Genomic DNA, 27,106 nt, shown 5'->3' on the forward strand with positions numbered 1-27,106 from the left:
GATGGCTAAGTGTGTGTGAGCCTGACCGGTGCCTGAGGCTTGATGCTGGAACATTTACAGGATGAGAGGACGTAGGAGAACACAGATGTAACAAAACAAAAAGAGCTGCACCAACTCATGGTGCAGGGCAGGACTTCACTCGCCACCAGGCAGTGTATTTTAAAAAATATGACACTATATGGCGGGTTACATAATAAGCTGGTTATGTAGCTCATAGTGATCATTGCTGGTGGTGCTGCAGGAGAGGTGAGGACTCTGTTATGCACTGTAGGGTATGATGGTGTGAAGTACTGTGGGCAGGGATTATGATAAAGGGTGAGAGACAGGATAGAAGATGGGGCTTTGGTGGGTGAGGCAACCAGTGGGAACTTGAAAAAAGGATTGCTTTGATTGGTTGAGGAGAGATAAAGAGAGGGAAGAAAATAGGGCGGTGAAGGATAAAGGGAAAGGCAAATGAGGAGAATCCAAAGAAAAGAGCTGCAGGAGGGATTGTCTGAGAGGACTTCCACTGGGTTCACAGTTTGCCGGCACATGCTCAGTGGGCGCTGCACTGCAGTTAATGCTCTGTCAGGGCTAATGGATGAAGAGGGCCATGCAGAAAGCCTTAAATACATCTGCCACACATGCACATGCACATGCATCAACCTGAAATGCTCCACTGGGCGACAATAAACCTCCAGAGGGCTCTTTCGGTCATAATGTTACGTTAGACCACTGCTTCATATTTAGCTCTGCCGTCTTCCCTCAGTATGCAACACACCCATCCCTCCTCTCCCTGCTTCCTTCACGTCTCGTTTCATCCTCCATTATATCGGATCTGAGGCAAATTCTCCATTCATTACCCAACAACTGATCAATACCAGTGCACAACAGATAGATCACTGCCACCGTGCCATTCAAAATCAATGACCATGCATTTCATTCTTATGAGGAATAATGAGCCTGCCTGTCTCAGGAAGAATGTAGTAAAGGAGAATTTGTGTTTGATAGTGTTTAAAGCATGCAAGAGTAATTTTTTTTTCATCAACCTGTCATTGTATGATGAATTTAGAATTTTTGCAAATTGACACTATTGCAGAAGAATTTGGTTTATTCTGTGTCGTTGGATGCATACATCTATGGGTCCGGTGCAAATAGAAGAAATGTGCAGAATGAACTTACGGCACTGGGGAGGAGGATGATCTAAAACAGGAAAGATGACTGCCTCACTTTAATTTTCTAAAGATTAAAATATTAAATGGAAACATGCAGATTCAGCGTCCGGCATCAACTGCTGCTGCGCTTGTTAATGATGGAGATAAGCACATCATTTATTGTTCTAATGTACTTTGAAGATGACTTAACAGAAGCATTCATCTTTGCTCAAGGGGCTGCCAAAGTCAGTGATTTTCACATTTCTTCTGCTGCTAATTCCAACATACAGTTCAGATAAAACAGATACGATGTACAAGACTTTTCGAAAAGAATTTCCAAAAGAGACTCACACAGGTATACATGCGAAACACTCACAGTTCACCGGTATATCAGCTTCCAACATCACCATGGCTACCTCTTTTGCTTACTAAGAAATCGAGGAAAGCTTTTCATTTGAGTCCATTTTGATGCAAGAGCAGAGAAGTCGCTCTGAATACAAAGCGGCCATGAACACAAATACAAGCAGAGAGGGGAATCATCAGCAAAGAGCTGCAAGGGCTATTTTGCAAAGTGACCCTGAGAGTCCTCAGAGTACTGCTGGATTAGGGTAGGGTGGGTGGGTATGACATACTTGAAAATGTGCATTTATCCCCAAATAAGGTTCATCGTGGGATATTTTCCTTGTCTTATTAAAGGTTTCAGGTTTTTTTCCCCCTTTCTCATTACTATTTGATAGTGTGGGTGTTGTAGATCCCTGTCATTAATGGCTATATAAATAACTTGTGCTAATACATGTAACCCTGTATGTCTGGTAAGTTTCCACAGGATTTTCTTAATCCTAACTCACCAAACAGAGATGTGAATGTCTTCTAAAATTCATCCCACTTCCCACAAAATAATACACATTGTGTGTACAAAATACAGTGAAAGATAACAACAAACGCAATGAGAAAATCCGGAGTGAAAACCCAAAGAAGAGTTTCCTGCAACACACAGAGAAAACAAAAGGAGTGCGAAGCTTCTGTGCTTTACTTAAATCATTACATAACACACACAGAGTGTCCTCATGCAGCTTAGTATGAGACTTCCATATGTTTTTTCTCTATAACGGAAGTGGGGAGATAACAGAAACCGACACCAAGTTGGACAATCTGCATGTGTAAGTCGTTCTTGTACATTTTCCCATTGTATTACATGCTGTTATATTAAAAAACAGTGAAGAAACTCAAACTGTCAGTCATAACGGATGCTTGTGCCTCTCTCTCTCTCTGCTGTGTCATGCTGTAGATCCAGCGAGAGCATGGAAATACAAGCAACATGAGTCCTTCCCACGGTTCAGCACGAGAGCTGCAACTCCACTTTCAGATCGGAGAGGACACAATGACAGCTCGGCAAGTCTGTGGCAGCAGTCTGTTAAATTCAGAGGGGCTCCACATCCTGGCAGATGTCATGAATTTTTAATGTTCACTCTGAATTGGAAAAAGTCAGAGGACGGTTTGGTAGTTTTTATAGCTTAGCACACAAAGATGCATGCCTGTTTTCAGCTGCATGTTTTCTATGTCGCATATGTTAATAGTGATACTCGTTATTAATAAGCCATCCACAATCGTCAGCAATGTACACTTTTACAGTAACACTTGCAGTGGATGAGCAAATTTACCAAAATGTTACCAGAATTACTGTTGAGAGTTAGAAGATCAATACCTTTCTCGTAGCTAGATGCTAAATACGAAGCTACGGCCAGCAACCAGTTAGCTTAGCACAAATGCTAGCTGGCAATGTGCAAAGATCCCAGCATCTACCAGCATCTCTAAAGCTATCTAATTAACATGTTATATCTCATTTGTTCACTCAATACAAAAAGCCAAATGTATAAAGCGGCTTTGCAGTTTCACAGGAGGTTGCAGGACTACGTGTGGGACTGTTGATGTCAGTGTCTTTGCTGTCTGGCAGCCTTATTGTAAAGTTCTTAATTAGAGAGCTTTAGAGGTGCAGAGAGGTGGATTTTCTACCTTTGGACGGAGGAAGGCTAGCCTTTTCCCCTGTTTCCTGTCTTCTTGCTAAGCTAAGCTAAATGCAAAGTGGCTCTACCTTTAATTATTTAGTAAAGACAGTAGTATTGATCTTTTCATCTACAATCAAAAAATCTAATATGATTCAATGCAGATCATCGCAAAAATCAGTTATAGAAAGCACCCAAGAAGAGTCGAGGAGCTTTAATTGACTGTTAAAAGATGTGCTGATGCATCAACCAAAATGTCCCACTCAGGAAAACAGGCAGAAATGCTGCACGTGATTAACGGGGGGAAAATCACTGGCTGCTCCCACCCCTCACCTCGTTTATGGTGGATCCAGCAGCACAGTGCTGGCCAGAATGTGTTTAACGTCCGTCTGGCGGAACAGTCAATAGTGCTCTTGTCAAAGCAAATATCTGAACACGACGCTCTCACGTCTCATTACGACACACGTCTGCTCGCAGTGCAGAGCATGTTGTGTCCTTCAGGCTGCACATCCTGAACAGAAGCTTGGCGATGCATTATATATAACATAAACTAGCTAACACACAGAGGCATGTTGGGTGCCAACGGGAGACCAGTGAGACCTTCTCATGCTTCTTTCTTCCTGCCACGTTCACCAGCCTTCTGCTCCTCTTTCTTTGGTGATAATGCAGAGATACTGAACTTATGGCAACTGCTCACATAAGGACAATGGAGCTGCTTTCTCTCTGTTAGTGTTTCACTCCCTGCTATGGTACCACCTGTCACACCCATCTGCACAAATTCATGTCATCATATGACCAAATCAAAGGACTGCAGACGAAGAGAATCTTTGAAGGTGTTTTAGGTGAAACATTCACGCTTTTGGTAACGTCAATGCAAAATTATCAAGGATTATTAAGCAGTATGGATAAAAATGACTTCCTCACCTGAGAGTCTGATATGGACACGCGTTTCGATTCCACAGTGGGCCTACGAGCCACACGAGGGGAGATGTGAGTGTAGCCTCCTCCGGGACCTGATGACAGGTACGTGCCTCTCTCCTGCAGCGACAACTTCCTCCCAGTCAGGTGAGGCCGCAGCGGATGAGTCCTCTTGGCCTGAGCCCCCTCCTTCTGAGCCCCGCCATTCCTCACTCCGTTGGTAGCTGAGCCGTCCGAGTCTTTCGTCGTCATGGCGGCCATGGTGTCCGTGAGACTGCTGGTCTGTTTGTCAGTGTCGGAGTCCAGCCTCTCGCTGCCGGTGTCACTGCTCATAGCCATGGCGGGTGGGAAGGTGGGAGCGGCGCAGGAGCAGGTGGCGGGGAGAGTAATGGGGAGTGCCCACCGGCATCAACGTGACCTGGGCCAGCCTGTGGTCGCAACGGTCAGGGTCTCACCAGAGCTGGAAAGACAGAAAGAGAGGTGGAGCTCAGTCAGCTACAGTAAGACGAGTTGATCTACGGTGTACACACATTTAATCAGGCAGTCATCTTGGTTTCAAATGTTGTTAAATCAACTGGACCGGATTGACGGGTGCAGCCTGTTGTCACAGTTGACAAGGCTACAGCCATGCTAGCTGCTCTGTGAGGATATACGAAGGCACAGTGATGCTTTGAGCTAGATGCTAATTATCAGCATGCTCACAATGACAATGCTAACGATAGCAGGTATATCGTTTACCATGTTTGCTATCTTAGCTCAGCATGTCAACATGCTGACATTTACTAAAGAGCACTAAAAACAAAGTGCAGCAGAGGCAGATGGGACTGATGTTTGGTCATAAACAACAACTGGACAGACTGGGTATAAAGACCGTGATGAAAAGTTGCAGGATCACCAAAGTTATCACAATTCATCCTCTGGGGAACATGAATGTCAGCATCAAATTTCATCATAAACCATCCAATAGGTGTTGAGATATTTCACTAAAAACCACACAAGTCCACCTGGTGATGGCATAAGAGGAAATGTAAAGGGATCACCGAAGGCATTAGGGTCCATCATCTGGGAACCATGAAGACCTATTCCAAATATCATGGTGATCCATCCAGTAATGGTTGACATATTTCAGTCTGGACCAAAGTGGTGGACTGGCAGACACAGCCATCCCCGGAGCTACAACGTGTGGCTAACGATGTCTGCACTTTCCATTACGTAATTCAAAATCATCATTCTGTGGACTAGCTCTTGCTGTTGTCTTTGGAATAATGAAAGTAGATAGAGATGCTAGACCTGATAGCAGGATTTCGCTTAGATGTTGTCTTTTTGTGGTGTTTAAGGCTGTGTTACAGTTAAGGGACACACTTTTCTGAGATTCGTTGAATATTTTAGCTCAATGATATTTGCCTTAATTGCCTCATCATATTCTCCGTCATCATGCTGCTCATAAACCACAACATATAATGACAGACTGACAGACAGATGAGAAATTAAATCAATGCAAAGAAAATCACATTTTTACGTGATTTACATGTGCATTAAATCTGGTCTTGCAGCAAGAGCACGTGTGAGACTGAAGTGTCATGAGCCAGTCAGATGAAGGGGGAACTGCCATCTCTCTGTGTGTGGGTGGTTTGGTGGGTCAAGTTACCGACAGTAGACGTGCACTCGTAAATTGAAATAAATGTCCCCCTGAAAAAACTCAACACAAATGCTGCAGAGCCAATTATGTGCAAAGCTTTCGGTCACATCTCCCTGTATCTCCATCAAACGCTTGCGGGTGGGCTGAGACACAAAGAAATTCACACATCAAAGCGACTGAAGGTATTGTGTGCATACAGTACATGTATACCCAGATATTTAGCAGGATTTGTTTATTGTTCCATACCCCTTTTATCTTTCATGGAAATCAAGTCAGAGGCAGATTGCCACAGACAGGGAGTATCAAAGCCCTCTCGTACATCTGCTTCAGGTTTTGTTCTGCAGATGGTAGAACACAGATATGCAAAGCGAGCCAGTGTCAAGCCATCCAAGGAAAAGGGCACTTAAATCCCTTATCCTCAAACAGCATCCATCTATGTAACAGCAGGAATCAAGAGGAATAAGTGTGGTGGTTGTTTTCTTCCCAGAGGAGCCACCTGGGTCCGCGTATATGACATGAACAGACAACCTGAAGAGAAACAATGGAGCCAGAGACAAAATGGGCCACGTTATGCTATTCCTGAAGTGTGACAGGAAGGTAGAGCTTCATATTCAAAAATAACACAGTGTTCCACTTTGTCCAGGTGGGTCACGCTCATGCATTCATGCACAGCCATGGCTCAAAACCAACAGCAGGGAGGCGCATTTTTAGCCATGCTAGGCTCTAGGGATGGAAATACCGATCTGCTATTCGGCCGGTCCACCACTTTGGTCCAGACTGTGAGTCCCAGAGGATGAATCCTAATGATTATGGTGCTCCAGTGACTTTTCTTCTACTGCTAACATAAGGTTCACAGTTTAGTGATGGGAATTCCCATTTGGCTCAGCTCTTTCTGCTCCCAAACAGCTCTTCATTTATCTCCGCTTATGACTTTCATAGCTCAGCTGACCCTGGCTGGTATGTGTGCTCATATACAGTATCGCCTAAATTACTCAATGGAATTATATTAAACCTTATCATTTCCAGAATGTCGGAATTTACTATTATTCCTGTTCTAAAGGAGCTGGCTCATAAGGTCGATTCGTTCACTAACGACACATCACTATCACACTGTGGTTTGAAGTGAAATAACTCAACATGAAGCTTTTTATGGGCACTCAGGTTCCGCTCAGAGAACATGTGTCCTCCATGATCTTTTAAATAAACTTCTCTTTGTTTAATGCTCTGGTTTACAAGCAAATACCTGCAAAACTACTGATATTCCCATCAGCCTCAGCTGCTGTGCTTAGAGCTGATTAGCAAATGTCAGCATGTTAACACGCTGAACTAAACATGATACCTATTTATCATCAGCATGTTAGCATTGACAGTGTGAGCATGTTAGCAGGCATAAACAATGACGGAACCAACCAATAATCTGGGGACGATTCGGAATCTGAGGGGCCAAATGTTTTGGGGCTTCTGGTGCAGCCACCAGATGTCAGGACACAAGACTTCCTTTTGCAAAAAAGGACAAGTCGCCAGTTTACCAAGTAAAGCTAATAAAAAGAAAAATTAAAATCAGACGATCGCCAGTGGGTTCAAAGACTGCATTCCACCCATATGTTTCACCTCTTTTGCCCTCCACAAGGACTGTTGACCTGCACCACACCAAAGCTTGCTCAAACATGATTGGTCAATACTACTCGGACTACAAGAAGACACCAGAACACTTCCGATACCAAAATGCACACATCTGTTTAAAGAGACTGGATGATACAGACATTAAAAGCAGCACAGTCATCTCACCTGTAATGTAACTGCTACTAATAAATGCTGGTGACAAAACGGTAGTCATAACTCAAGACAAAAATATCTATGAATACAATATTCATACCAGTTAATGGCTTGTCATAAGGAAGTGACAGTGTTTACTTAACGCACGCGCACACACACACATACACACACAACCCATCATCATTTTCCAACCATTTGCATATTTCAGATGACTGTTATTCAATCTATGTAAATTTGCAGAGCAGGAAAAAACCTTTTAACTGGTGGCAGTGAGGGGGAATGCATTGTTTGACTCTGATTCATTTGAGCAAAAAACAAAAAGGAAGTGTCATACTTTACTAATTCTTATCACAACTAGTGATTATCTGTGTCTCAAAACAGGCTGCAGCACCGTTCAGCCCGCTGCATGTGTGAGCAATATCCTGGTGGAAGTGGGAGGCGGAGGAGTATCGGCTATTCATTTCAGCTGCACTGAGACTGTTATTTGTTTACAGAAGCAGGTAACCACACATTTTCATTATGGAGGACGTTTTTTCATTAGGATTAATATTTTCTTTCATGTGCATCTTATTATTTTCCACTGCGTCCGTCCATCTTGTCGTACGAAATGTCCGAGATGAAACGAAACCCCTCTGGCCTCTCTACGTCGCATACAGTGACTGACGTGCTGTCAGAGCAGGTTCAGTTCATGCAACACATAACTGTTCACTGTCTTCCTATAAAAGCTGCAAAACATGTTTTGAAGTTGTTGCACATTTTCTCGAATTTCCTTACAGATGCAGAGCACCAAAAGGACGATATTTCTGGTTCTGCCGGATCGATTTTGATGTCTGTTTTTTTCCATCATGAGCAGTGAGACGCTCAGTCAGTGGAGAACTGTTTTAAAGGCGTGGTGAGTGAAATGATGCCTAATCCTGGAAGGGCTGGTGACTCGTTTAAAAGGCAGCTACAAAGAAAAACTGCTTGGATTTAGATGATTTTTCACCTTTAAATGAAATGAATGAGATATTTTTTGGGGAGTATTTACTTGTATGGTTGGTATATGGTTTGATTTGTGTACACATCTTTACATGTGGAATGACACAGCTAGGTGTGGATGTCTCATGTGTAACAGAAACGGGTATATAATACACTGAATATGAGATTGTTTGACCCTGAGGAACACTTTGTTTTTATGTCATAAATAATAGACACTAGAGGACATTGATTGGCAGCTGTGCAACAGAATCACCTGTTTTGTGTTACATCGCTGCCAGATCCAAGAAGCACTTCCTCGTTTCCCTTTATCAATAGATAAATTCACTTGAATTTAAGAAAGAAGTTAAGTAACTGATGCGTACAATAGACGTTGAATTGGCATCCATACAAATGCCTAACTTCCATATTGTTACGTTACTTCACGAACAGCCCCTAATCTATTTTAGTGGTGTTTTCAAAAATTCTCTCATACATAAATACATAAAAAGTTAAATTCCATGTTTAATAGTCTATGTCAAATTAAAAGAAACTGAGATACACAAGAGGAAATATATGTATTCAGTTTTATCCTGTTAGCAATTAAAATTACTAAATGATGTTTTCTCTAAACAATTTTTTTCTTTGATTATTAAAACAATGTGAGGAAAAAGAAAATGGATAGGTTAAACCAAAGAGAACCTCCAGCGCAGTCTTTTCAATAGCTGGCATCTTTCAACCAGTTTCGATGGAGAGAGGCCTGAGCAGGGCTAATTACAGCAGGAGGAGGAGTGGGCTGAAGAGGGTGAACAAATGAATCCATTTGGCTCCATTAGTAAACCACTTTCACCCTCAACCTGACTTTTATTTGTCTCCGCCATCATTTTGTCGTGTGCAGACGGCAAACAGAGACATCCGAGGACCAAATGAAATGCGCCCAAAGCAAACCATCCATCCTTTATATTGGTCCTGCATATTTTGATGCCTCACACACCCACACACATCAACTACGGTAAATATTCAACGCAGAGCTGAAAGTTGCCTATAGCAGCTCTGACCCTGCAGACCTACAGTGATTTATGTCTTCTGAAAAATACCGTCTTTGTCCACGTAACTGCAGCGTACAGGTAAATACTGAGAGGAGAGAGGAGGGAAGGCTGCATGTTGAAAGCATACCTTTGGTGCTCTCTTCCTTTGATGTTAGAGACAGCGGTGAATTTCTTCTTCACCACCTTCCCTTTTCATCCCAACTACTCATCAACTGTGAAATTGAACAGCTGAAGTGAGGTGAGCTGCCTTCCTCAGCAGGACCAAAGACAATCAACTTTGATTGTTCACCGATTGCAAAAACAAGATCAGAAGACAATCTGCATGCAAAACGACGCTGACCAAGGCTTCTTCTTTTTTAACATTTGCATTTTGCATGAAAAGCACGTTAAAAGGTGTAATGCATGTGATTCTTTCAGGTCTTCTGTGATGTTCTGTGTTGTGAAGCTAATAGTTGCAGACGTACTCTTAATGACAGCATACTATAGAAGTAGAAGCAATTTTGCAGGATTGCTGCATTAAAGTTGCTTTGGGTGCACTACGTCATCTCTTCTCTGTGAGATGTGAAGCTGTGTGTGTTTGATTTTTCCGTGAAATGCACGTTGAACAAAAAGACTGCTGACCTGCACGGTGCACAGGCCTGGAAAACATACTGCAAGGCAACCTAAGCACACTAAGTAAATGTCAGCTGATCAAAAGAAATGAAATGCCTTATCGTGCAGTTGAAAGTACAAGACGAATCTTTGAACTCACTGCACCTTAAAGAGAAGGTCAAATTGTAAACATTTACAGTCCTGCTCACGCCGAGGCAGTGTGCATACATTAGACTGCTGGCTCTGTGTATTGTATTGACTCTGCTGGGTCATTTGCATCTTTGCACTGGTCGTAAGTTGATTTCAGGGCCAGATAGACCGTGGTGACTTCAACAAGACGCTGCACTGCAGAGGCCACACACATCTTTACCTCCACAGTTCACAGCATTAAAAAGAATTGTTGGTCAAATATCTGGAAAAACTGTGTGTGTACTTAAAGTGTACTTCAACTATCAAATTAAATTCAGCTGTACTCTGCAATATACTAAATAGAAAAGTGAAACACATTTAATGTCAGGGTTTGACCAGGATAGATTTTTAAAGAAGACCATTATTACAGGTATTATGTCATTCATGTCACAAATGTGCCCATATGCAATATTTTGTCTTAATATGTGGCCACTTGACTGTGAAGTCAATTGCAAAATAACAAGGACTCAGTGCTCCCAATCCAGTATTCACAGCCTTGGCCGGGTGGAAACAGCATTTATGCAATCAAGCGATAATAAAAATCTCTACTAATGAAATTCTTTTAGGCAGTTAGCATCTTCTTTGTCTTCACTAAAAAAGACACAATTATACTGCAGTCTTTTACAGACTGCAGACCCATTCTCACTGCTTCTTAATGAAAGGCCACAATCAGCCCAAACCAGGAGTCTTCTTCAGATCAAATCAGCGTTTTCCTTCCTGCTGCTCCACTCTCCCTGGCCCACAGGTTGATGGAGCCCTCTCGCCTGTCGCCGTCTCCTGTCACATGTCATCCAACTCAAACGGAGGTTAGGTCACATTAACTGCTGAGAAAACAGAACGCAGGAGAGGGAAAGGTGGAGAGCCCAGCAGGAAGCCTCGGGAACAGCTTGGATTTGCATGGCTTTTGTGTGCACACACACGCACCTGCCCACTCAATACCCCCCCTCCCCATACACACACACACGCACAAGCATTCTTACTGGAACAAATTCAGCTCAGTTAAAACCATTTGTTTTGCTGTGCTGCAATGTTTTAATGAGCAGTAAGCAGTGATTTGTGTGTGTTAGGTGACCGTCCTCCATCATAAACAACCTTTGTTTATGTTGGAGTGACCACGACTCTGGCAGCTGGTGTAATTACAACTCTTGTACATCTTCACCAAAAGAGGTAACTGTGTGATGATACTACAGAGCCACAACAGACTGCTGTTCGCTTCCTGTTTCCTACCAACAGTCCATGTTGGTCTCTTCACTTTAGCCCTGGCTGGTCCCAAACCGTTACCAAGCAGTTCTTACAACCTACACCGTGATCTCTCCCTGAACCGAACCAAGCTGCTTCGCCAAAACCTAACCAAACCTTAAATGACCTCTAGACCAAATGGAAAAAAAAACTGCCGTGTACATCTCCCACAAGATCATCTGAAGTAGGCTTGAGCTGCTGGCCTCAAGCTGAGGAGAGGTGTGGGCTTCATTTGAAACAAGATCAGAAAACACAGTATGTGTCACACTGCAGGGCATCAATCATATATTTTGTCATTTACTTTGGATGACTCTTTTATGTTAGACATATGATGTGAAAACTCCAGCCTAAAACACATAACAAGGCGCATTATAGCTAGGGTTTAGTCCTGTGATGCTACAATGATGATGCTACATACGCTCTTAAAAATAATCACATTAATAGTTCTTAATGACATTAAATATGAGACCTAAATGTAAGACTGTATAGGAAGGAAGGGAAAAGATTGAGTATATACACTAGAACACAATGGGAATATGCAAAAATCAACAACCACCGCCTCAGTCAAAGTGCTAAATACCCAAAGCAAATACAGCCCAGGTCCTGGCTCACACAAAGACTCCATTCTTCATTCTGCAGATGATAAACAATTAAAACTGACAGCACAGGAAGTTCGTGTCTGTCAACAAAACCACCTACACAAAATCTAGCTTTAAACACACAGGCGCAAATGCCATAATTACAGCACTTTGCAGTAGAAACACTTTGCTGTGTGTTCACCTGTCACAGACTAATCCCTGGGACTCTTTAATTCAATCCACGGGATTAACAGGCAACTGTACGAAACACAACTAGCTGTATCCGTAAAACCCCTTAAACACGTTCTTGTATAGCCAATCAATGTGATGTGATGGAGAAAACAGGCAGCTCTGCTCCTCAGGCGAGACACTGGATACAGGCTTTATGAGCAGCAATCAATCTGACCGGACAGAAATACACTCAGGGACAATCCCAACCAAATCCAGGGCCACCCTCTCTGAGGCTGGCTGCCTCGGGCAATAATAAGCCCGGGATTACACAGGATATAAGAGTGCAAACTGGCAAGTTGGATGAGCCAATTATTTCTCCTCGACTCACACTGACAATGAGTCTGCAGCTTCCAGCATGGCTGACCTTCCTGGAATCCTAGAAATGTTGCCTGACAAGGGTCTCTCTGACAGCGACGGCCCAGCCCAGGATAGCCGCCCCCACTTCCAGACAAGGACAGATGAAAACCCATCTGCAGATTTACGTTGCAGAGGATGGCCTTGATGGTGACTCTACCCTCTGTCCTTGTGACCCTGATCAGGCTGTCTGGTAGCTTGACCTGATGCTAGTTGTTCATCAGTTTTTAGGTGTTATTGCAGTAAAGTGTTCATATAGAGGAGAAACACAGGTCAGCCCGTTCTCCATCAAACCTCAAAATTCCCATTCAAAGCTTCACGCTGTGATGATGTGAACCTGCAGAGGATTAATCCGCTGCTGCAGAAAATGAGACTCCATCTATCTTTTCTGTTGGGAGTGATACTCAGCGCCCTCTAAATCCCTCAGAGAGGCAGACTATCCCAGCGATCTCTATCCCCTCTTGTCGCTGGTAGAAACCTGTGGTCATGTGGCCGGCAGGCTGCCAGGTCAGTCATGATGCAGCGAGGCTGGAGCTGGCTGCAGACTTCTCTCCTCTCACTAATTCAGCCGTGCTGAGCAGGAGGCAGAAGAAAGTCCAGCTTTCACTGTCCTTTACAGACTCAACAATAAAAATGCATGCTGCACGAGCAAGGCACGGTTTGGGAGATAAATGTAGGTTATACTTCGAAATGCTAGCATGCTAACATTTGCTAATTAGCACCAAACACTGAGGCAAACACTTTCACACCAAATAAGAGGAAGCCACAAAGTCACCTCTTCATCAAAGGCACAGCTAAAGGTTTTGCACAGACATCAGTAGTGATGTTTGCTGTCTTATGTAATATTCTTTGTACGGGGTTTATTAAAATATCTGCAGGTTTCACACAGCAGCTGAAAACAGACATGCACATCCAATCTGAGAGGAGTGCTTTGGCGATTTTTATGCATGTGGCACAGCATCTGTAACTTCGGTAAATTACTACGATCTCAAACACAGCCACGAGATTGGTAATTAACCTTCTGTGGGTTTTTTTTTTTTTTCATATCAGGCAAGACAATTTCACACAGAGTCTGAGTTTTTACCCTGTGAAACTGTTTAAAGCTGCAGAGCAGTCCTCAGAATGAGAGACATTTTTATTAAAAAGTAAAGTCTGGACTCCATTTCCTCTAGAGGATCAGAATATTTGTATAGTTTTTATTACAGCACGTTTTCAGGTTTCCTGCTTAAATGCAATGTCTGACAATATTTGCAGTAGTGGCATCAGCGGGCGCGTGGAGGCGTATCCATATGCTCAACACACCTACTCTAATCTTCAAAGCAAATAACAAAAAATACGGCAGCGGCTAATGCAAACACATTTGCTGTTTTACTGTTCCACCAAAGACCAGAAAAGAAATATCGCTCCAGCAGCTCGACGAAAGTCTGCAAACCTGTCATCAGTTTTGCAACACAGACATTCTGACCTGTTGGTGGCGCTGTACGAAAAGTCGGGATCACCGCAGTGAAAGTCAAAGCTATATTTAATGGCAATCTGTCCAATAGTTGTTGAAATTTCACTAAAAGTTAGGGGATCACCAAAGAGTCATCCTCTGGGGATCATGAATGCCTGTAAAAGATTTCATGTTAATCCATCCAATAGTTAGTTTGCATCCATATATCTGTTGATCCGGGCTGCAAGCACGCTAGAAAGATGCAAACCAAAACCTCTCGTTAGAAAACTACAGAACAGTCTCAAAGCTAACGCTAAACTGAAACAAATCAATCCAGACGCAGCGTCCACCGGTGGGTCAGGTTCAGTTATTGTGCTTCATAGAGTTTATGGTCAATGATTATCATTGTCCAGCAAAATGAAAACACCTATTTAAATGTTTCCAGTTAATGCTTTCACGTTTCCTGTTGCTTTCCATGCTTGATCAGCCAGCGTGTACATTTCCCACACGGCATGAAAGCATGTTCCACCTTTGCTAAGCCGTGGAAGGGAACACGCTGTCGGCACAGCGAGAGAACCCAGATGTTCTGCCAACAGGTGTTTCACCCTCAGTCTGTCTCTGTGCTTGTTGATGGTCTAACAAGTGTGACCTGACAGGTGAGCGTGTGTGTCCGTGTGTGTCTGTGCGTGTGTGTGTGTGTGTGTGTGAAGATAGATGTCTAACATGGCAACGTGACTAACAAGATGATGGTCACAGTGGATAATGATCTAATGAACACAATTAGCCACATAATTACACTTGGTTATTTAGTTGTTTCTCATTTCTTTATTCTAAATGAAAAAAAGCTGCAGAGTAATCTGACTTAATGCAGCAGTTTGCTCTGTGACTTGGTTTGACCCTTGGTGTTAGTCACATGTTATCATCACTACTTTTTGTACCAGCTTAAATCCTGAACTGTTTTTCAGAGAATCATCACTGCGGTTGAAAGCGGATGAGCAGCATTTTCCTCCAGCTGATGTGCCTCTCACGGCATTTAAAGCATCAAAACAAAATGTGAGGTTTTTTTATTTTTTTTTTAGCTCTTATCTCTTTGGAGCAGGTTCCCAAATGTGCTTTTGGTGGCGGAAAAAAACAAACATGAAACCCCTTTCAGAGACAAAATCAGACTTGAACTTGTGCTCTTTGTTTGGGGAAAGGTCACAGGCAGAGGGCTACGGAGGCATCACCATCAGCGGGCCGCTGCTATCACAGGAGCAAATGTTTGGCCCAGCAGCCCTTTGGTGACTCATCCTAAAAACATTACTCCCTAAACACAGAGAGGATCATTATTCCCATTGCTTACAGATCATTTGATTACAAAACCTCATCTGCATTTCGTTTTATGAAGTCGAGCATATTTGCAGCTTTGGCAAATATTTTTTCATCAAATGTGTCAAAAGTTTACAGGTCAAAGTCAATAATTATATGATCCTAGTTCTAGTGCTGCAACAATGAGCCCATTAATCAATTAGTTGATCGTCTGCAACAATTCTGATCATCAGTTAATTCTAATTTTTCAAGCCAAAATGCTAAAAGAAAACCGTTTTCAGCCTCTTAGATATAAAGATTGTTGTTGGTGGTAAACTGAATATCGTTGGGTCGGATAAAAAACAAGGCATTTAGGATGGTAAATGGACTGTATTTATGTAGCACTTCACTAATCTGACGACCACTCAAAGTGCTTTTTACACAAGTCTGCATTCACACACACACACACAAGCTTTCACACGATGGAATTGAGTTTTCCACAGCAGGATTTCGAGTGTATGCGCTTCACTTTAAGAGACGATTGTGGTGATTTTCATGACGAACAGCATGTCTGACAAAGAGAAAGAGGTGCTGAATAACCCTAACCCTCAAAGCAATGGTTGGCAAGAGAGCCATATTCACCGGACTGATCAGACGGAAGAGTAAAACGCATGAAGTCACTCAGAAAACGACAACGAAACGACGAATTTGGCCAAGGATACTTCCACTTGTAGACTGCCGAGGCCGGGCTCAAACCATCCATCCCACCTTCTGATAGGTGGACAACCGCTGCCCCAAGATATCACCTCAAACAAACCTGGTCAGCTAATTAATTGATAATAAAAGAACTATTAGTTTGAGCTCAATTAATTCAAAGGAGCTCTTAGAAAAATTGCTGAAGACCAGAAATGATTTTAAAAATTGTCACTTCACTTAATTTTATTTATTTATTATTTCGACAACAAGAGAGTTGTTCTGGGATCTTAACTATTCAACTTTAATCTTTTTTGACATTGCAAAATCATTTCATAATCACAGACATGGCAGTGGAACATTCAGTTTGTCCTCTCCAGGAGCATAAAGTGACTACAGTCAAGCAACCTTCGATTTTATACGGTAAAAAATGACTTGTAATTAAGTACACAACAGTCAATTTCTCCATTTAACAGGCTGGCTTTTTACTTTCCCTGACAGCAATTAGTGACTAATGTTAGCAGCTTTTTCTTAGCCCTCATCTGATGTGCCAGTTATGTTATTCCTCCAACAGCGTGAGGGCCAGATTCTTCTTGAGAAAAACAAGAGTTTCAGCCTTCCGAGCTGCGAGCCTCTTTCTCCCTTCATCAATAATGTTAGCTGCAGCACTGAGGAGTCTCTTATTCTCCACCCTGGTGCAGGCTACAAAGAGAAATTTAGATGCAGAAGCCAGGAGAGGGGAGCCAAGGTTGGTCGATTCTCCAGAAGAGGAACGGTTTGCTCACTAAAATAGGTTGCTTTCGCAGAAGGAGAGCGCTGGTGTCAGCTGGCCCGGGGTCAAATTCTGCCTCTCACTCCTCCAGGATTTCATCAAAAGGACTACCAACTCTGCTCTTTCATGCCATTCCATCATCCACACAGACGCCTATTGCAAGGAGGCATGAGCAGAAATAGTAAAGCATGCCGTGCAGAGACGAGGACGAGGAGAGGACCGTCAGCAGACATCTCAGCCGAGGTTTAAGCTCCTTCTCTTTAGCCGGCAGATCGCACTGAAAACACGAACCTGTCTCTGGAGCCTCGAGAGCCCGTTCCTCCCCCAGCAACGTTGTCACTGCTAAGCACTAGCAGACAATCTGCCAGAGCCTCCTCCACCACTACTGCACACATAATTTATAGAAGCGAGGAGGGAGAAAACTTTTTTAAATGCATTATTTAGTGATTATGTTGGCATGGCACAGGGACTACTAGAGAAATTGTGACAGCTGATGGAATAAATTAACGCTAAAGCCTTGCCAGCTACTTACAGGTGGCAACATACATCGACTGTTGACGCCAAAGAAAGGCAGGCTTTAGCTGAACCCTCCTGGGTGGAGGCATCGAGGCCCGGCGTCCTGCTACGTGTCACCAGCTGTGCGCTGGTAGTTCACAGCTCAGTACAGGCTCCTGTTCGTTTAGGTTAACATGTATAATCGCAGACAGAAACGAAGCCCTGACGCTTCAAAGATGAGAGCTACAATTGATTGTCCATCTGTCTCTCACACTAGAAAAAGACCCGACTTCTTGACATTCAGCGGCTGATCAATAGGAACATGACAACCGTGCGACCATGATAATGACTGTGATAACATCGCCATAATAACTTAATTCATCAGAATTAGTTGAGGCGGTATTATGATGTTTACGCTGGGTAACAGAATGCACACTTTCCCATGTTTTTGTGCACATGTTCACGCGTGATGGAACCTGAAACCCAACATGAAGATGTTACAGATTTCTGTACCACCTGAAAGGTTGAATCCAGGATTTTAGACTATATGCAATACATAGGACTCCTAAGAGTTTCTTTATACATAGAAGACAGAGTGTGCTGCACAGCCCCTGTTGTGTGCATTACACACCTGGTCATCATACAAGAACTATCCACATAATTGAACCAAGTGCACCCATGTATCACTTTAATCAGATGTAAACAAAGAAAACACCATCTGTTCATGCATATCTCATTACTACTGCATGTAGCAGATACTTGCCACATGTGGGTTGGGTGGCAAACTGCAAAAAGCCTCCGTGAGCGTGTGGGCATTCACTTGAAAACACAGAAATAAGTATTTCCTATTTTTAACGATTTCTTATTAAAGCTAAAATCAACATCTTCCCGCACATCAGCCCCTCCAGAGGGAAATGAACTGATGTTCCAGCGTCGCTCAGAGGCTAACCTGGACAGGAGGCAGGACTGGCTGTCTGCAGAGGACCCAGAGGAGTCCACTGCGACAAGTGGCCACAGAGGAAAAGCTGGTGTCAGGGTCGGTGGAGGAGTTTTGGAAGGCACGGAGACAAGCCTCTCCCGAGGACTGACGCAAACCCAACCAGCCATCAGCTCTTTCAGTTAGCTCGCCAGCCATATGGAAATAACAGCAGAGCTCTGGGGACACGCAGCAGAGCAGCGCGTTGAGCTGACCGGACGTTTGGATAAGAGGTTGAGAAATTGAATTTAAAGGGATTTACGCTTTATTTGTCTTTTTCTCGGGGCTGGTATATGTCGTACTTTAAAGCCGACATGGCTAGAATAGAATAAAAAGAATAATGTGTGTAGTGTCACATTTGCCTGACGGTGCTGTTTACGTCGTCTTTTAACAAGCCTACAGAACTACCTCGACAGAAGTAATGGTTAAATAAAGAGGGTTTTTTTTTAAATGAGGGCGCAGTTAGATTACTAACACTAACCATTCAATAATAATCATAAAGAACTCACGCAACAGGAAGACATCAATGAACACTTTTTCTTTGTTTTTCTTACAGTTTGGCTGCGCTCTTCCACTAAGCATGCTCTAATAAAAGGAATGAACTGCTGTGGGCTCGTAGCAGGTGTCTTGTTCATGCTGGTGTCTCTGGCTAATGGCAGAAGTGGACGTGAGGTGGAGTGCAGGCTAGCACTTGGATGAGGTTAACTCAAAGATCTGAGAACCCCCAGAGTCCTCACTGGCCGTGCTCTGAATAATGAGGGCTAATATGCAGATGTGGTTGTGCGCCTGGCACAGCAAGAACTAATGAGGACCTGCAAATGTATTCATGCATCCACTTTCTACAAAACTGTAAATTACCTGTCACGCTTCAAGTTTTAATGATTGTTTCTTTTAGTGACATTTGAGTCATATTTGCAATAGCAAATTTGCAATATGAAGGTAAAGTTCAATCACAGCAGGAAGCCTGGTCTCCAGTGACTTTGCCTTTGATACAAGAAGGTTCTCGATACCTCAATATTAATATGCTAGCATGCTAATGTTTGCAGTAGAGGAAGAGTCAGGAGATCACTAAAGTGATTAGAATGCATCCTCTAGGGACCATGAATGTCTGTGTAATCTATCCCATAGCTGAGATATTTCAGCAACAGACAGAAACTGTCATCCACAAGAGGAATTATTATTATCATTAAGGCAACATTTTGTGTCATTTAGCCTTCTACCTTGCCGTTTACCTACTTATCAACCGTTAGGTGAGACACCTGAAAGAGGAGTCTCTTTTTCCAGCATTATCTCGTCTGCAGCTGTTCCCCCGAGGGAAAATTACATCCATGCTGAATAAATGAATGTTGAGGTGCAAGTTATTATTTGCAGTGACAGTTTCTCCTACATGAGTGTTCTCCAGGGGTTTGTGGTTCTGGTTGGTGCTGATAACACGCGATACCTGTGTGGGCAGGGAATAAAGCAGATGACCGGCAGGGACTGACCATCAGTGATTGTGGCACTCTGTACATTACTGCATGTCATGATTTGAATCCGCAGGCGAGGTTAAAGGACTACCTGTTGCTGTGAGTTTTAGCAGTCCGGTCATTTGCTGCCACAAGAACTGAAACAATGAAATAGAGGCAGCGCATGACAGCTACATCCCCCTCCTCTGTACGACGCAGCCTTCCAAGGGCTCAGCAGGCTAGGTTATCCTAGCTTGGTAGTTGTTGAGCTGTGCATGCATTGCTTAGGTGAGGACCTGGTTGCGTCCATCTGGGCAAAAATGATGGGATGCATGCTGTCTCTGAGCTGGAAAGCAAGATAGAGCTGGCAAGACAGACTCAGGCACAACCAGAGAAATGCTCTATTTAAAGGGACAGTCCAGCAGTTAAATACGACACATGCGTAGAACAGTGCTGAACACTGCGATCATGCATATAGATTCAAAGTCGGTCTTTGGCCTCTCATAAATCTGCAGCTCTTTGGCTCTGTTGTTGCTCAGACTTCACCCTTGTTTTCTGATGTTGCCACCACACTTTAACCACGCAGTATCGAGAACATACCAATCCGTCCCCAATATACAGCAGAAAATATGTTCAATATGTCCCCTTTTCTGAGCCCTGTCAACAAGTCTGTCTCTTTTTGTTTGTTAGGTGCATGTGTGCGTGTGTGTTTGAGTGTGTGTGTAACAGGGGCAAAAGAGTCAAAGACGGCAGGAATGAGATAAGATGCAGGTTCAAGGTGACACCAAGGACCAAGACATTATACTACTCAAACAACACTGCATGGCAGCATGCCACGTGCTGTATTGGAGTTTAGTATTTCAGATCTGTCCCAGGTGAGAAAAGAGAGTTTGCAGAACTTGGCTTGTAGCCACGTCCATATCGCTGGCTTTCGTTCTGAGGTCTCTGGCTCTGTTCGGGTTACCTGCTTCACTAAAGCTAACACCGCTGACCCAGACCAGCCGATGTCATGCATAAAGCTGGTTATCACCTGTACCTGCTAACACTGGGGTTATGAGCGAAAGAGGGGGGTGGTTAACCGCGACATTATGAGCTACATAACCAGAACCATGAAAGAAGCAGTAACACTACAACTAGTCTAATAATAAGTCTAATAATCGAGAAATAATTTCCAAATATCAGAGACAAGGCTCAGAATAAGAGTGGATAGCCTCGGCTACAGTGTGTCTTAATGTAACAGTACTTTTGACTGAAGATTTCACCCTTGTTGCCACCAGAAAAGGAGCCACTACTTGTTGCACAGTGCACAGAAAAGCTTTTCCTCTGTCTTTTTTTACCTTGCAGCATGCGTTGTTGAAACGGTTTCAGGAGGCGGCCAAACCAATGAGCACTGTGGTCCAGTATCCGCGCTGGAATCGATCCCGACGACTCTGTGCAAGCCAGTAGTAAACAGCTCCCTGCTGCTGTTTCTGTGGAAATCAAAACCAGCATCACCGGCTCTCACCTGACTGCCGCTCACATTGTGTGAGAGGATGTTTGCATGGAGGTGAGCCTTTCTTAGCCGTCCCAGCTCTCAGCGCAGCTGTGGCATTTGTTAATCGCAATTAAAAGCAAGTATTCAAGTCAATTCATCCAATACTTGTTCAGTCCGGTTTCTAACTTGCTTTTTATTAGTCATGTCAATGCAGACGGAAAGCTTGCCTCCTACACTGCTAACTCGGTGTGTTGATCAACCCTAAAACATACTGCAGGCGCACACGAGAGTGGGTCCGTGAGAGCGGAGCTCCACAGACACCTTGAGAGCTTCCAGGAACCGAAAGGCGATTCCACGGAAGAGGCGACGGATGCAGTACTGACAGCACTAGCTTAGCAAAAGAAACACTCCAGCAGGTACAGCTGCTACTCTTTGCTCACAGCTGCAGGATGAAAGCCTGTCAGACACCAAATAAAGAGCTCCTCGCTGTGAATTCCACAGGGCCGAGCTAGCGTCTTAACACTCCGGACTGGGAAACGCACTTCAGTCGCACATGAAGGTTGGCTGCTCAAAAAACAAAGGAAAATGAAACTGACTTGCTTTAATTACAGGCTGTGTTTGAGTGCACCATTTGTGAAAATTATAACTCTCACCTTTAATGGAGGTGCGTCAAAGCGTCAAACCCTACCAGCTCCTCTGAGTCAAGGTCATCTCAATTTTCATGCAGTCTGAGTGCCTGCAAAACTGTCTTCATGGGCAAACACGCTCAGGCACAAAGACGCATCCGGACGAGCAGCCCACTGATGATGCACTTCACTTGCGGTTGATACATCAAGCAATTACACGTCGGAGAAATCCAAGGGTCTTTTGGTTCGACTGAATGAAAGAAAAGCACTTCCTGCAAATTGTATGCGGCTCTGCTGTGATTTCAAGATCACAAACAATTAGCACGAAGCTTGAGTGTAGGAAATTGCTGCAATAAGAGAAGCAGCAGAGCACCACAGGGTGCACCAGCCTGCACAGACCAGTGGACGAGCAGACGTTCCCTGTTTACTCTCCAGTTCTCAGAGTTTGGCTGTGCTTGACATGCAGTAATACGGGTGAATGATGTCCAGGCCTCCATGTTCAACAGTTCATGCCATTTATTAAAGACACTAATATCATAACAACAAGACACTGAAACCTGCAGACGTTCACACAGGGATACACACACAATGCCGTTTTCTCTCTCCCCCGCCTTCCTCAAGTAATTTCCCAGAGGGGCTGAAGGAGCTGGGAGCTGTTGACGTGTCCTCTTTTTCAGTAGCCGGGTCGTAGCTCTGGTATATTACCAAAGCCCATGTGAAGGAGGGCAAAGGGGGTTACAGCCGTCAGCACATTCAGCAGCAAAAAGTGGGAAGAGAAACAGAAGTGATACTGGTGTGGCTAATTTACAGCATGCAAAGCAGTTGTCTGGAATATGAAACATGCAAACACGAGGCAAAATGACTCAAGACATTACACAAATGTAAATCTCATGCTTTTCCATCAATTTGAGAATTTTTTGAGGATTTCTCAAAGGAAGATCCACCCAGACAAACAATCCCTGCTAAATAAAGAGCTGTTGGTAATGTAGCACACATTTCTGGACACACACTCTGCTCAGACCACAATTTGCTGCAGGATTCAGCAATTGCACAGGAAGAACAGGACAGCATGCAGCCACATGATCCTGGGCTGTAAAGATTGGAAAACCAGTCATTGTCGCTCTTAGTCCTGATACTGGCCTGTCATAATATGTATCACAGTCCCATTTCTGGCAGTAAAAGCTCATAAAGTTGCACACAAAACACAATTTGAACCCATAGGTTGGACTGCAAAGCAGCCTGCGGGCCAATTCAGCCGAGCTCATTTTAAATATTGGCTGTGGGATATTCAAATCATCGTGCTGTCAAAGTCAACTGACCACAGCTGAAACTGGCTCTCTCTTCGCCGAGCAAACGCTGCGCAGACTCTGCTTCTTCTTTCCTCAGACACTACAGTGATCTGCCGCATGTCACCCGCGTCCCAGCCGCTTCTCGAGGAGCCCGTTCATTTTGAAGTCATCCGTCAAGTAAATTCAAAGGAACAAAGCAGCCCTGGGCCTCATGAATGAGGGAGTAAACAGGCTGAGAACAGGGTGAAACAGGCACCACTCGAGGCGGACGTGAAGCCACCGACACCAACTCACTTTCGAGCAGTGAAAACCATGTTCCCCATTTGTTGTTGTTGTTGTTTGAGGCTTAAAACTGAATGAGGTCATTGCACAAATAGGATCAAACTGCACAGGTACAACCACAGTCTCACTGTGTGCTGACCAGCTGACACCAGGAGGCTGTCACCTTCACTGTGGCTGCAACAAACCATCAGTTTTATTATTGGATAAGTCCAGTTCTCTTGAACAAAATGTTAGAAAACAATGCTCGTAAATGCCCGTTTCTTTTAAGCAGAGCTCAAGGGGTCATCTTTTTGCTTGTTTTGTCCAGCTAACTGTCCAAAAGCCCCAAAATACTCAGTTGACAGTATTAAAAACAGAAAAAAGCTGCAGATCCTCACCTTTGAGAAGCTGGAAAGAGCAATGTTTGTTTGATAAATGACTAATCAATAATCAGAAGTGTCAGTATGGATGGATCATGTCAGCACTAGATTGTTAGTGGACTCACTCATGAGCCCAGCACCGCACTCCTCAACAGGAGAGTTCAGCATGAGACCACATACAGTATGAGGCAACGGCTCTTTACGACAGGTGCATGACACAGATCAGTGGCAAATTATTGACGTGCGTGCACGCTGCATTTCAGTGCAGCCTCCGATCCCATGGTGCAAAGTGCGTGCCCGCGCGCGTGTGCAAAGTGGTTCAAATCCGGTGCAACTGCGGAGCATCGACTGTCCCCTCTGAGCAATTCACCGAACAACAATAAAACACGGTGAGCGAACACGTGCGGCGTCCTCCATCCGCATCTGCTTCACTTCCCCGTGTTCCCATAGCCGCCACCGGCCCTGCGAGCCGCCGCTCAGCACGCGCGCACTCGAAATGAGACGATCTTAAAAAGTTTCACTCACCCAAATGAATGCACGGGCGTGTTCGAGCCCCCACCCCTGAACGCGTTCCAGCCCGGGGGGAGGGATCCGGAGGGATGTCCCGTTCGGAAGCGCGGCGCCCGGTTTGGATCACTCCACTCGCGACCGATGGGGAACACGGGCTTCAGCGCGAGACGCGAGGCGGGATCGGGATCAGCTGCTGACCTGAGGTGCGTCCCATGTTTCACACCGTCTCTTCCGGAAAACACGGGCAGAGCAGCCTGCGCCGGCCGCTCTGTTGTCTCCGGTGCAGCCGCAGAGTGAAGACACCCAGCGGCTGTGTGCGCGCGTGTGTGTGTGCGTGCGTGTGCGCGCAGCCCGCAGCTGCTGTTGCACCACTGCAATGTGCACACAGCAGAGGAGCCGCTCACAAACACTTAGTCTGGCTTGTTTGCGCGTCGACGGCGCACGGATAACCCCAACTTTTATTATTCGGCAAGATATGAAGCCACGGGTCCTAAGATCCGCCTGTTTCCAGTTTATGACCGACATCCTGCCTTCATTCCCTGCTCTGTTGCATGCTCCTGCAGCACAGTTTAGGACTGACACCGTGAAGCAGAGCAGTGCAGTGCAGGGTGCTCGATTCTTCCTGTCATAAGCACAGGTGCCACATGTGGAATTCTCCACGCTGCTCCTCCATTAAAGGTTGGATTTAATAGTGAATCCACAGAGCAGGAGCACAGCTAGCGCCTCTGCTGGCCGCTTCAGAGCCTGCTGCCTTGCTCAATTGACAAAATTCAAACGAACGTCCCAGTAATTAGTGAAGATGAGCAGAGGGTAGCAGTCTAATCACTGACTCCACTGTAGTCTGTGCTGAACATGTAGGCAACAAATGCATCGGCTGTGGCCATCAAAATCAATTAGATTGTCAGGGGGGAGTAGTCTAACCTTTATTTCCCAAGGGCTCCTACACTGAACCTCACCTTCAGCAAGACATGAAAGCATGAAGCTCATTTCATGTGACGTTAGATACAGATCAACACCAGACATGTAAAATACTTTGTGTGGATTCATAATTTCTCTAATGTGGTTTCATTTAACCGGTTAAGTTTTTAAAATCGTCTTCTTATTCTGCGTCTGGAGAGTTCGAGTGTTCACATCATCATCATCATCAGTAGAGGTCTGGGAGCACACCCTCCCTGTTGTCTGCCACAGAGGTCAGGCCACTTAAAGGCGACTGTTTCCCTTATATCACAAATGCAGCATGTCTCTTTGCTGCGGCGCTACATCTGCTCTGAGCTGTCTGACAGCAGTGAGGGATCACTGAGGGGAGTACTGCACAGTGTGATGACTGAGGACGGACTATAATCTGCCGCGTGGCACATAACTGATGGCTGTGGCATTTAAAGCAGCCACACTCAAGAGGAAGCGGATTGCGTGTCAGTCGTAGGACCGACGCGCTCTGACAGTTGTGGCAGGCCTGTGTCAACATGCTGCGCTCTCCGCAAACAAACATTTCATAGTTCAACAGAAATCACAATCCTCCTTTAATCCCAGGAACCGCTGCCCCCCCCCCCGAGTGCTGGCATCGTGCCGTTATTGAGTTGATCTGACAGATAAACATTGTTGTTTTTCCTCTTGGCAGCATTAAAAGTGGCACTCAGATAAAATATGCAAGTATGGAAAGTGCTCAATGCAGAAAAATGGCCGGTGTGACTCTCACACTGTTACTCATCGCAGCATTGGATTATTATTACTCATCCAATAACGTGAAAGCAACATTTTGCTGTTTTAGTTGGATCAGGTGGAGCAAATTTCTTCAAATATTTACTGATTTATTCATTCACACATCTTTGTTGTTGGTGCTGTCTGGTGTCTCCAAATGAAATGGAACATTTTCAGCCCTTTTATATATTAATCAATTCATTAGTTGATTGTTTGGTTTGTAAAACGTCAGAAAATCCAAATCCCCCAGTGACATCACCACACTGATTAACAAGCAAACAATAAATACATTCACTATCATCAATCATTACAAGGAGAAGCAACAAATGTTGCTCATGTTTGTGAAGCTGGGACCATTAAATGTTTGGCTTTTTGTGTGAAAAATGATTTAAACAATTACTAAAATAGTTGCCAATAAATTTTCACCTGTGACTATACAAACTGTTGGGTTACCAGAGTCTAACCTAGAGCAAAGCATCATATTGTATAAGCCCATCATTGGCTTTGTACGTAAAATCTCTTTTATTTGTAAAGTAACTCGTAGCTGTAGCTGTTAAATGAATATAGTGCAGTAAAAAGTACAATATTTCCCCCTGAAATGCAGGGAGGAGAGATATAAAGTAGCACAAGAGGCAAATTCTCCTCATTTTGTACTCAAATACAGCACTTGAGTCACTACACGTTGCATTTCACTGCACTGTAGACGCTGCACAGCATCCACACTCTTCATCCTCAGCCAGCAGACAGGCGGTGGCTGGAGCGGCTGCTTGTTGAGAGCACTACACCTACCCGCTCGCAGCCGAGGGGGAAGTTCATTGCAAGTTCATTTAGTTTCTTGGCAACAGCTTCGGGCTCATGGCACAACACTGGGTGACACCATGGGATGAGGGGCAGAGTGTCCTCCCTCTCAGCACAGCCCCCCCACGCCCAAATTTAAAGCATTTTCCAGCCTTTTCTGTCTCAGGGTTCTTTTCTAGATGCGTGTCCTCAGCTGTGGGGCTGTTTGCTCTGATCTGAGTCACAGTGGAGATCAGCCACCGCACAGCCTTGTACGTGCACAGCGCCAGCGGCCACATCAGGCCGGCTCAACGTTGCCGTGGTGCACGACCAGATC

The 27,106-nt window shown here is 44.4% G+C and overlaps 1 protein-coding gene across 2 annotated transcripts in view; it reads right to left on the minus strand.

The window, feature by feature from the left end:
- camkk1a (calcium/calmodulin-dependent protein kinase kinase 1, alpha a) overlaps window positions 1-24,723 on the minus strand; it is a 55,796-nt gene extending 31,073 nt beyond the window's left edge. For both annotated transcript variants that reach the window (XM_041952454.1, XM_041952455.1), the window contains exons 1-2: window positions 24,310-24,723; window positions 4,061-4,514 (exon numbers count right to left, since the gene is read on the minus strand). In XM_041952454.1, coding sequence (XP_041808388.1) covers window positions 4,061-4,393 — 333 coding nt within the window. In that variant the 5' untranslated portion in view covers window positions 4,394-4,514; window positions 24,310-24,723. The remainder of the gene's footprint in view (window positions 1-4,060; window positions 4,515-24,309) is intronic.
- Between the last annotated feature and the right edge of the window lie 2,383 nt (window positions 24,724-27,106).

Source organism: Chelmon rostratus, chromosome 14 (assembly GCF_017976325.1).
Source record: "Chelmon rostratus isolate fCheRos1 chromosome 14, fCheRos1.pri, whole genome shotgun sequence".
In the NCBI taxonomy this organism is placed as follows: Eukaryota; Metazoa; Chordata; class Actinopteri; order Chaetodontiformes; family Chaetodontidae; genus Chelmon; species Chelmon rostratus.